Raw genomic sequence first — 12,446 nt, 5'->3', positions numbered from 1 at the left:
TTTCTATTGTTGTTCACTAGATGGCGCTAGGAGTCGCTACATTACCAAGGGGACCCAAAGAAGAAACTTAGAAAAATTTTGGTTAAAATTTCGAAATTCATAGTTGTTGTCAAAGTAGACGGAGCTCCGCTTCGCGGAGCTGCTATTCCCCGTTGTTTAAACGCTTCGCGCCTGGACACAACTCTAACCTAACCTAGCCTCCACGAATTTTATTTTAAGTGTCGAGAGCCCAGTGCAAACATTTGAGTCAAAAGCAGCAGACAAATTAATTTGTCCTCTGTTGGCCACGAAAAGAAATAAAATTTTAAATATATTTCAGTGTTTATTTATTTCGTGTAAGAGAACTATATTACTGTCATAATAGTACGCATTTGGAACGGTTTTTTCAATACTAACTTATACATTTACGGAGAATCGGAGAATCGCAGTTTGAGAAGAACAAACTAAAACTTGACTTTTCCCGGGATAGGCGGTCGGGCCGCTCGGGCCGACAGACCGACACGAACACACAAAGGAAGTCGAGGAAGGGAAGACGACAAAAAGTGACAGCTGGGCTACTATGTAGGAAACTCGAAGTTCGTATAGTACCGTCCCTCTCGCTCTCGTATTAAACAGTATGTGGGGGCCGCACGACACGAACTTTAGAGTTTCATAGTAGCTCAGCAGAACTGTGTTTATTCCAAACTCGACGTGCTTTTCAAAAGCTGGAACATAATAATTATATTATTAATCATTTATTAATATTAAAGTGTGCCTTGTGCACGCATATTTTACATAACATGGGTATACTGTTTTTTTTCCGGATCACACAATTTAACAAAAACTAGTAATGTTCACTATTACTATTCACTAACTAAACGCTTTTATAAGCAGTGGCAATAATGTAAATTATTTTGCTTATTGAAGTGGCAACACTGAATCTACTTTTAATGTTACCGGTGTAAAATTTTACCCGCTTTCTAGGGTAACAGACAGCACAGGCATTGCCAACGTTCCTTACCTTACACATTTCAATTCAATTTAACAAGTCTTTTATCCATTGCGTTAGCAACAATAATGTCATGTCATAATAACTTTATAATAATGTTAGTAGATATAATTCGTTATAAGAAATAACAGTTAATAGTACAATACACAACATTAAATTTTCAATTAAATGACGTTGATTTCCTATTTATTAGCTTTGAATAAGATCTTAAACAAAACACATTACATTATTATATAATTTCATACTTCTTGAAGAATATTTGACATAAAGATGAAATAAATTATAAAAATTACTTTTAAAGCATAGCATTTCCTTTAGATAACATGCTAACCTAGATAATCTTTATTTGCTTGTAATTGATTAAAATAAGAAAGAATGTTTAAATCAAACCTAATAATTATTAATTTATGTAACGTACAATTTAATAAAAAATTATGAAACGGGCTAAATCCAAAAATAAGGCTTAATTTAGCTAAGTATTAAAATGTTCACATTACTTAGTACTTTTGAAACAACATCACAATATTGTAAAATATTTTTAATAGGGTCTTAATATTTTTGTCCCTGGGAACACTGATGATGTGTTTCTTTTGTTTGAGTGTGTGCGTGATGTCTCCGCTCCGCCATTGAAACTCATTTAAGCCGAGAAGTGATATAGGTTGTACCTTTTAAAAATCGGCAAATATCTGCACAATCTTCCTTCCTTTACACATAATATTTAGTCATATTCCGTGCACAAACATTCTATCCGATGGCAGACAGAGACACAGATGAGTTAAACATCGATAATGTTATAAAAAAATTATTAAAAGGTAATGTTGATACCCAGGAAATAAATTCAACCGTCAGTGTTTTTCGTAAATACTTTGTGATAAACAAATGCGATATTTGTTTTATGGATTATATGTGAAAGTTCAGTGTATCGTGCAGTTTAATTGAAATGGTTCGGTGTTTATATTTGGTTATTGTTTTCAGTACGGGGCGAGAAGCCTGGTATGAATGTACAGTTAACGGAAATCGAGATCAAAGGGCTATGTTTAAAATCGCGAGAAATATTCCTGTCACAACCGATATTACTTGAGTTGGAAGCGCCTCTAAAAATATGCGGTAAGTACTTTAATCATAAACATAGTATAGTTTTTGCTTGCGAGCTCCGAGTTTAGGAAAGCGTAGGGTAGGGTATTGGGAAAGCCCAATGGCTTCTTCCTTGAAACTCCTTTGATTTTAGTTAGAAATATAGTAATATATGTGTTGCCTCCATACTATAATTTGAGGGTACTTTTGCTCTCTAGTAATTCAATTGTCAGTTATTTATTGTTTAAATTTATAGACGGGAGAAAGCGTTCATTACTGATGAAATATCTTTCAACAAAACGCTTATTTCATCATAAACTTTATTCATAATGAATGGTATAGCAATTAAATATTTTAATCTTTCTTACATTTGTACACACTCAGTTTTCACTTTATTGGTGGAATTTATGCTCTAATCTACTCATGCCATACTTAATTTTTTTCTTGTACTAGCTGTTGCCCACGGCTTCGCTTCTGTTGTATTTTTCCTGTATTTCCTTCCATCAAAACCTTCTCCTGACAGTAACGAACACAAAAGAAGAATTAGCGAAATTGGACCAGTCATTCTCGAGTTTTGCGCTTAGCAACACATTTTATGATTCATTTTTATTTATATAGATAACTCATTATATTTAATTCTAACCAATAATTACTTAGGATCTTGTTGATCACAAATTTATTACAGTTTATTTCTCCAAAACTGAATTGCAATAAACATACCTAATATTGACCGTGACAATTAACAGTTGGATCTGCAATTATTGTGCCAAAGTCAAATATACTGTTATATGTTGATGACATTATAATCCTAAAATGGCCAAATTGTAGTTCCGACTCAGTTAATTGTCACAGTGGAAATATCATTTTTGTAACAGATTTAATACAAAATATTTATTTCTTGTTTAAAAATGTCATGTCATGGGTGTTTACAACATGCTGCTGTGCAACTGTTTTTTTTTTCTTCGGGATTGGTAAAGGCAATAGAGTCAGAGTCCATACAGTCCCTCTTCCCTTATTTGTTTTTCCTTCTTCCACACACCACACAAATATGATGAGGGTTGTTGTATGTTTCATGGACAATACAGGAACTATCAAGCTTTAAATTTTATTTAAATACTATAAAGGTACTATATAGTTATGGAATTTATGTATCTCATGGAAATGCTACTTTGTTACAAAATCATATATTTTCACCATATTTAGATAAGGCTCAGTATTTAATATCTTCAGTGCCAGTGACAATGTCTGTGATCAAAAAATTCTTACTCCTATACTGGTGATTGTCATTTGTGTTTGATCATTTCGGCCAGCATAGCGTAAGAGCTTAGCGGAATGTTGTCAGAGCTAAACATGTTAAATTTGTACATATTAGCATCAAGTTATAAATTTCTTCCATTTCCAGGTGACATCCACGGCCAGTACTATGACTTACTCAGACTGTTTGAGTATGGAGGTTTCCCGCCAGAGTCCAACTACCTGTTCCTCGGAGACTATGTGGACCGCGGCAAGCAGTCGCTCGAGACTATTTGCCTGCTGCTAGCGTACAAGATTAAATACCCAGAAAACTTCTTCTTATTACGAGGGAACCATGAGTGTGCAAGCATTAATAGGATTTATGGGTGAGCATTCTTTTTTTTGATGACTCTCCTCTCTGAAACATGATGGATGTGTGACAGACTTGTTACTGCCATTGATAGGTACCAATTTTATGTTATCTGAACAAAACCAAAATGAAAACCTAATTACAGACAATTTCTGTAAGCAGGCTGCAAAGGGCTCGCTTACGTGTTGTGTAGGTACTACTGGTGCATTCGGAAACACATCACTACAAAGAAGTGTGTGGAAACAAATTCACTTACCATATTTCAATTAAAAAAAAAACAAAGTAAATAATTAAAATACTAAAAATAATAATTGTAGAACAACAGGAATGACTTAAGTCTAGATCACACTTTTGCATTAATAATATTAGTATGGATAATATAATGTGGACCATGATAATTAAATAAACTTTCCTCATGTTATCACACTTTTTAGTCATTCACTTCTTTTTAAGTGGGTAAATAGGGGTAGAGTCACCACTAAAGTAAAGAGCATAATTTTACTCCAATTTTTACTATCAAATTTATCATGATACTTTATTATTATTTTACATTTATGGTATAGTAATATTAACATATTTTTAAAGACACTCTTTGAGTCAGATTTTAAATTGCCCTTAATCAAACATTGATTACATTACATCAATATTAATTAACTTAGAAACCTACTTTCGTATTTTCTCAATACATTGTTGTCATTGCACATCTAAAAACACCCGACTGCTGACAACATTATTGACTGGTTTATAACATGCTATGCTGATACTGATGGAGAAATTCTGGGGCAGTGAATTTTAACTAATTGGCTTTGTGTTAATGTCTCACTCGAGTCATCAAGTACTAGCAGAACAAGTGAAATACACATTATTGTATTATGTATGTATGTATGTATGTAAACTCTTTATTGCACATAAAAATACAAATACACAGAGAGGAGAACAAAGGCGAGCTTATCCCTAAAAAGGGATCTCTTCCAGCTAACCTAGTTAGGAGAAAATATTTTGTTATATAGAGGATAAGCAGACATTATTATTATTATGTGGGGGTAATGTCTGGATTTCTTTTAGAATTAGATTAAAGTAGACCATATCATTCAGGGAAACTGAAACTGAATATCATATCAATATTTAGACAACCGTGAATCAGGTTTTCATTATTAGTGATGTTTAATACTTTCAAATTTTTGTCAGGCACTTACAGCTGATTTTTCAAGCCATAATTTAAGACCTATTTATAAATTAAATTTACTGCTTTCAATTTTATCTTTCTTTATGAATTAACAAGCAGATCAAAATTGTTAATGTTTCTCATCATTTAAGTTAGATTAGACGCTAATTTAAAATGTACGAATAGAAGGCTAAGTTCCTTTTAGTGTCAATCGCTGTCAATTGCCTCTTAATTTGTGTGGAAAATGCGTATAGAATAATATCAGTTACGGCAAATTAATATAGCCAAACCATTGGACACGCGTTGTTTACTTAGTGGAAGCATCCTAGTCATTCTCGCGGCTCGTGTTTGTTTACCTTGGATCTGTAAAATTTGCCATCCAAGTTTTTAATTGATCTTATGACCTACTAGATACTAGAAGCTTTGACAATAATGATGACTTCCTTGAAATTTCAATTCAATAGCCAGACCAGAGGCCTTAATGGCTGTTTTTAACCCCCGACGCAAAAAGAGGGGTGTTATAAGTTTGACCGCTATGTGTGTCTGTTTGTCTGTGGCACCGTAGCTCTTAAACGGTGGACCGATTTCAACGCGGTTTTTTTTAAATTGATAGCAGATTTCTTAGCAATGGTTCTTAGACATGTTTTATCAAAATTGGTTCAGCCGTTTCTGAGATATTGAACTTTGAAGTGACAAAGTCGGGAGATTTCTAACTTTTTGTTGGTTAGGTTATTCCATTAGCCGGTTCGGCACCGGGACGGCACCGATTTTTATACATTTTTGCTTCCCCAGCACCGGCACGGCGCCAAAAACAGCCATTGTTTAACTGCTAGACTTTAGATTTGGAATCACAATCGTGTTCATCACTTTCTTATTGTCACACGGTGTAGGACGATGATAGAAAGAGATGGTGAATGCGATCGCGAGCGCCCGGTCTTTAGCCAATAGGGCCACTGGTGGATGCTGGTTGCATTCAACAGTGGACGTCCTAGGGATGATAATGATGATGAAACATACCTGATAGTGCACGCGAGTGAAGCCGAGAGTAGACTAGAGTAACTGTATAGATAGGGCAATTCTTAACTCTGTATTAGATAAATTACTTGATGTATCCTGCATCCCTGCGGCCGTCTTGTTCTGAGAGGAGGCCTGTGATGATGATGATGATGATGATGATCCTGCATCCATATCCGTCAACATTGTTTCATAGACTGTAGGTACAGTCAAGGGCAAAGATATCGACACGGCAAAAGTTGCAAAAATATGTATACACGACTTTATGCACTTAACATTAAGGCCGTGTATACATATTTTTTTCAACTTTGACCGTGTCGATATCTTTGCCCTTGACTGTACCATCAGCCAAATGTGGTCTACCACCCTGAAGTTGATAATCGTTTGCATGTCATAAAACAATAATGCCGATTGACGTGTCTGTCAACTTGAAATTTCGACTTTAGCAACATATTCATTTGATGGGAACATGTTTGTAAAAATGGATAGACCACTTATTTGGCTGATGGTACTATTCATATTTACATGAGTAACAATTACAGACTGGCTGTAATAGTTTTGAGTTTGAGTTTTATTTCCTTGTGATCTATCACAAGGAAATGAATTCAAGAAGCTCATGAGTCATTGCTCTGAATCATGATGGCTGATAAATTTTCAAGTTCACTCCGTCTTGTAGTTGCGTCATGTTTGAACGCATAATAATTACCGATAGGTTCTTATAAGGATCGAAAATGCTAATTTATCTTGCATTCTGTTGAGATACTGCACAGGGAATTTAGATTAACAATGGGAAAAAGAGTTTGTTTTTCTATTTGGTTTGGGAAATCCTTTTCAAGCTTATTAGGGACACTAGTTAAAGTTATCCTTATTTTTTTAAAGCTTGAGTTGCAGCAATCTTCGGTTAAGTAAATTTCAGCAGCTAAACTTAAAAAACCACCCTTAGAAATAGATAGATAGGTAACAAAGTTTTGTTGAAAATAGGAAAATCCTTCTGTCTAGTCTTTGTAGATATTAAATTCATACATTTTTTTTATTCAACTGGATGGCAAACAAGCAAGTGGGTCTCCTGATGGTAAGAGATCACCACCGCCCATAGACACCTGCAACACCAGGGTGATTGCAGATGCGTTGCCAACCTAAAGGCCTGAGATGGCATACATCAAGTGCCAGTAATTTCACCGGCTGTCTTACTCTCCACGCCGAAATACAACAGTGCAAGCACTGCTGCTTCACGGTAGGATTAGCGAGCAAGATGGTGGTAGCAATCCGGGTGGACCTTGCACAAGGTCCTACCACCTGCACATTCTCTTTGTCTATAAATAATCAATTTAATCATTTGACAACCTTACCTAGTATTCTACTCGTTTGTCTATAATAAAAGACAGCTCTTTTAATACTGTTGTTTGAAGACTTAATATTAATCATGAAAAGTCAAATTTAAATTCATTTATTGTTATTATAGGTACCATCAGCCAAATAAGTGGTCTATCAATTTTTAAACAAGTTCCTATCAAATGAATTTGTTGCTAAAGTCGAACATTCAAGTTGACAGGCACATCTATATGCATGAATGAATATGCTTCAAAAGGGGACCTGAAATAATAACTTGGTTCCATTTAATTTGGCCCCAGCTTACGATAAGAGTGTTTTGATAAAATTACATCAGCATCTTATCTCGCGATAACCGTCTCATTTGCTATCAGTTTGACGTGATTAATCCGCAAATTTGTCGATGACCGTTCTTTATTGAAGATATTGTCATTACATTACTGATTTGGATGTCGCAAATAATGTTAAATACTAGCTGTTGCCCGCAACTTCATCCGCCTCCCTCAGCATTGATTATCATCGAAACAGCAATTTCATAGCTATAGGTACAATACAGGATGTTAATTATATGTACCTATGTGTGTAAAGTTTTTCTTTATATGCATATACATTTTTTTTCTCTTTTGTTACTTCTGTTTGCAAGTTTGTACAATGTAGAATGAGGTGGTTAGGTAGTTATGTACTTAAGTTAAAATAAATTGAGTGCTTCTCGCCAATAAACGTTACAGTTTGGCGAGTAACACTAAATGTAATATTTAATTGTTTTTAAGTTAAATAAAATAAAAAATTAATAAAAAAAATAATTAAGTAGGTAGTTCGACGAAAGGCAATTAATGAAGTACTTATCTAATTTTTACGAGATCGAGTGTCGTCGCATTTAGTGCCACTCATTCTTTGAGCGCTATTCAGGGCCGTTTATGCACATGTGCGTTCTAGTAATTGCAACCATGCTACCAACATCATCGCTTTTTTTATGTTGCTAACTAACTTTATAGCTACATCACATCAATGCGGATTGCGAAGTTCATGCATTATTAAAATTCGCAGATATTTACGTTTTACATTGGACTTGTCCATTAATCAATTTTCATGGCAACTCCACAAAGCTTTTTACTCAATTACCTACTGTTAACTCAGTCAAACCAACTTGTAGTTTGTAATTTCTTCTGACACAAATAGCATGCATGATTGATTATGGAACTTCACCAGAGCTGTATTGAGTGAAGCCTTGTTAAAACTTGTCTTATCGTTTTACGGGCTGTGAGCAAATCTTTATTTGTAAAAGTCGATAGTATATCGGGCGATTCTTCGCGATTTATACCTATAGTTTTGCATTGACATTATTGCCTTTTACCAACTGAACTGCCTCCATGACAAGCATAATTATAAGTGCTTGTGTACCTAAGCCTAATTTAAAAGGAATGGAATGGCTTTGATTGACTAAATAAACGATCTAAAAATCGATGATGACATAAAACACCCATGTAGCAACGGTTCAAGTGAACGATAGAATAAAAGTGTTAAGAATTAAGTTTTTATCTGAACTGAACCTTCCAACAGCAAAGTGTCCTATATCATATCATAAGCTAAATGTCTGCCACGACAGCTGCGCGGTCACATCAAATACAAGGATAATTATATCTCCCTCATTGTAAGGTTTAATTTAGTATTGTTTTGTTTTCTAAGAGCCTCGTTACGCGGAATGACCTACATTTTCGTTTTATTGCGGAATTTGCTTTCATTAATTTATGTGGTTTGGCCATTACATTGTGTATTCCTCTTCACTTAAATTATTTATTTACATATTTTTCCCGTGTTTCCGTGCGTTGGTCGTATGTTTTAGATTAGTTTTTTTCTTGAAACGATGTACGTTTATCCAACAGTATGAAAAGTGTCCAATGTCCTTCCTAGGATACCAAGTCCCGTTTCTGCCAGTAAAAGCCATTATGTTGTTACAAGTTGACACTCGCTTATTTCTTTGGAGAACAAACAGACATTTGAAGGTTCTTCGAAAACATAAAAAATAATGTACAGTAGTAACTCAATGTATCTCTACTTTACCTAGTTCCCACAAGTCATTGACTCCAAGTATTCATCTTCTGTCGGCATATAGTTTAAGATTGTCAAAGCCAAGTTTTATATTTAGTGTCTTCGATAGGTAGGTTGACCTTCGGAATAGGCCTGACTTCACCCAGACTGAGTGAGAGCGTTACACTACTTACACTTCGTCTCATTGCCAAAATCAACCGACCCATTACTTTCAGGGTTAAATAAGCCTTAATTGTTTGCCTGAGAGTCATAATGTAGTCTAGACCAAAATGTACTTTTCACAATTGAGTCGACAGCTCAATTTTAGGGCTTTTTTGCTTTCAAAATACTGCGAAAATGTGACAATAGTCAATAGTATAGTTTTTTTGGAAGACTTTTGGAAGTAATTTTTCTAAAGTGTCTATTTCATATAATATACTTGTTAAAATCTATTCTCTGACAATTTTCAAGAGAAACCATGTGTGTGAAAAAAAAACTTCTACAAAGATTTTTTTCATAAAACTTGTATGATGCTCTTATATTATGACAATGCCGATGCCAACAAAATGATACAAAATAATCACTTTCTGCTAAGGTGAATCTTTAAAGCCTTTTATTTCAGAGTCTTTAAAATCACGTCGATACTGATTACAGACTAACTCTTTTTCTAATTAAATGTTAGGGAGCAATATTCAATAAAAAAAATCGGCCGTCCCGGTTCACGCCATTTTGTATCTGTATAAAATGTCAACGACCCATTATAATTGGAAGTACGGTAACCGCCCGCAATAACAGTAATGGCTAGGCAACTAAACTGTTTGATGTTTTGGTAATTGAAGCGGCGCGGAATTAGCTAGCCGGTTATTATAAGTTGCGAATTTGAGCAATAATTGTGCTAGTGAACTTAAGCTTATTATAATGATATAATGACTGATACTAGCGAAACAAAGATGGGAAAATCGCCACGATGATATAGACGCGATTGCTTGTATAGATTTGATGATGATCGTATTTTGACGGTTGTAACTTTAGCGTCTTTATAGCTTTGGAAATTGGAACATCTAAAGTCATTGACTTATACTCGACTTAAGATCCTAATCCCTAGGATATCTACAGTCTATTTATGTTCATCGGTCTTGCTTGAGTTTCTCGCTTCATTTCGCTCTTGTAGTCTTCCAGATCTTCGCATCGTCTATATAAGTGAAAGACATTATTTAGCGAATTGTAAAACTGTACTAATATCTTATAGTCTCACAGCTCCCATATCTCATTGCTCTTTAGCGTAATTTACTCTGAATACCATTCAAGCATTTGGCGTTATATTACAACTTCATTGTTTGTGATAGACTGATAGAGGATACCGTCGTTTTCTTTTGTTACACGGGGTATATTAATCATGAACCTTTTCCGTATGACCGTCCTTCACGTGGATGTTATGTTATGACGGAAATAACTGCAAATGAAGACGATAATGCAACTGCACATCAATTATCATCATAAAGATTTCTTCCAATTAACCCGGAAATGTAACGTAAACAACTGTCACGACATTTATCAGAACACGATTCCTTTATCGTGGACATCATACATTACCATACACATTATCACGCTTTTAAATACTGCAAACACTGTCTCTCGTATTGTTTACATTAACGTTTTTTCCATTTGTGCTACGATTGGGGATATTATAAGCTTACAACTTGGTAGGGTGTACACACGGTATCATTTGTTACTCTGGGATCATTCGTTGGTCTTGCCCTTAGTTAGATTTGTATTTATTTTCATGGAATCTATAGCTATTTATTCCTTTTTGAAATTTTTGATGCTATTTGAGTGAAGATCAAAAAGTTGCACACTTTAACTCAGGTATATTAAATGATATTGTAACGGATAACTCACGTCTTAAACCGAGTTTAGCTCGACATGTTTAATATGGGTATGATGAGTATGAGTGTGATGTGTATGACATGTTAATTTAATATGAGTGAGTCTCACGGTAGTTTCATGTTCAAAATTAACTCAGGTAGTTCGAATACTATTATTTTTTCCATTGTGACACGAAAATTAATCATACATTTGTAAGGTGTGCATCTTTTTGGCCTTCACCCATTTTTACCTAAAGTTCATTATTACAAAGGGAGGGATATTTGGATGATAATGATTGCTAGTATGGCTTAAAATGTTTGGTCTGCCGCATACTAAATAAACTTCTTATTTTATTGCTTCTTCATGTTTACTTATTTCGGTCCTTGGTCAAGATTTGTGTTTAATATTAGATACATGTATTTATTGTCAATCATTAATTACGTGCCGTTCGTGTAAACATATTTCGCACTTGACCTGGTTCTTACTAATAAATAAGTAAACATAATCTTGAACTAAATTCATTTACGGTTACTGCTCCGACTGAATTACTAACCGACTGATCAAGGTCTTTAAAATATAGGTCGTTTAAAATATATACTTCAAATTTTACCTCCCAACTATCGCCTTACTAAATATAATCAATAGGCATTTGTATTGTTTAGAAGTATTGTGGAAGGAAAACCGGTTAACCTAATATTTTAAATATAGACATCCTTTCTCAGAACAAGAGGGCTTGGGCCATAGTTCCCACGCGGGCCCAGTGCGGATTGGGAACTTCACACGCACCATTGAATTTCTTCGCAGGTTTGTGCAGGTTTCCTCACGATGTTTTCCTTCACCGCAAAGCTCGTGGTAAATTTCAAATGCCCTCTAATAAAGCCCTCTTGTTCTGAGAGGAGGCCTGTGCCCAGCAGTGGGACGTATATAGGCTGGGATGATGATGATGAGACATCCTTTGCACCCAACTAAAGCTAAACCAAAAATATATGACTATAACGTTTACCTGTTAGCTCTGATGTTAATTTGGAAAGGTTTTGTAGTGAAATAGTTTCATTCTCCAAGTGTTTTCTTCAGTAGTTTATTATAAACATTATTTACAATGATCCGTTGTTGACTACTAATCGTTTTTGGGCATTTTTTGTTATTGATCAAAGAAATTAAAGTGTAAGAAATTAGTTTCAATGAAATTCCGCAACATTATTATTTACATATAATTATTATATACATGGCTTTACATTATTATTTTCCTGCAAAAGATGCTGGCCATCTATAATGACTAGTCGAGATAAATGAACAGTGGCGACATCATCTTTACGAGGTCTCTTTCACTTCTTAGCCAGTAAGCGAACTTTAAATGAGGCTGAATAATCAAACTTTTT

General features: G+C 34.7%; 1 protein-coding gene across 1 annotated transcript in view; it reads left to right on the top strand.

Annotated features, from left to right (window-relative positions):
* Positions 1–1,570: 1,570 nt before the first annotated feature.
* LOC141431379 (serine/threonine-protein phosphatase alpha-2 isoform) overlaps positions 1,571–12,446 on the top strand; it is a 52,351-nt gene continuing 41,475 nt past the window's right edge. The window contains exons 1-3 of the mRNA XM_074092550.1: positions 1,571–1,800; positions 1,964–2,095; positions 3,465–3,681. Of these exons, the coding sequence (XP_073948651.1) occupies positions 1,740–1,800; positions 1,964–2,095; positions 3,465–3,681 (410 nt within the window). The 5' untranslated portion in view covers positions 1,571–1,739. The remainder of the gene's footprint in view (positions 1,801–1,963; positions 2,096–3,464; positions 3,682–12,446) is intronic.

This window comes from Choristoneura fumiferana, chromosome 9, assembly GCF_025370935.1.
Source record: "Choristoneura fumiferana chromosome 9, NRCan_CFum_1, whole genome shotgun sequence".
NCBI lineage: Eukaryota > Metazoa > Arthropoda > Insecta > Lepidoptera > Tortricidae > Choristoneura > Choristoneura fumiferana.
The sequence above is the reverse complement of the archived record's forward strand: the minus strand, read 5'-3'. Positions and strand labels throughout refer to the sequence as shown.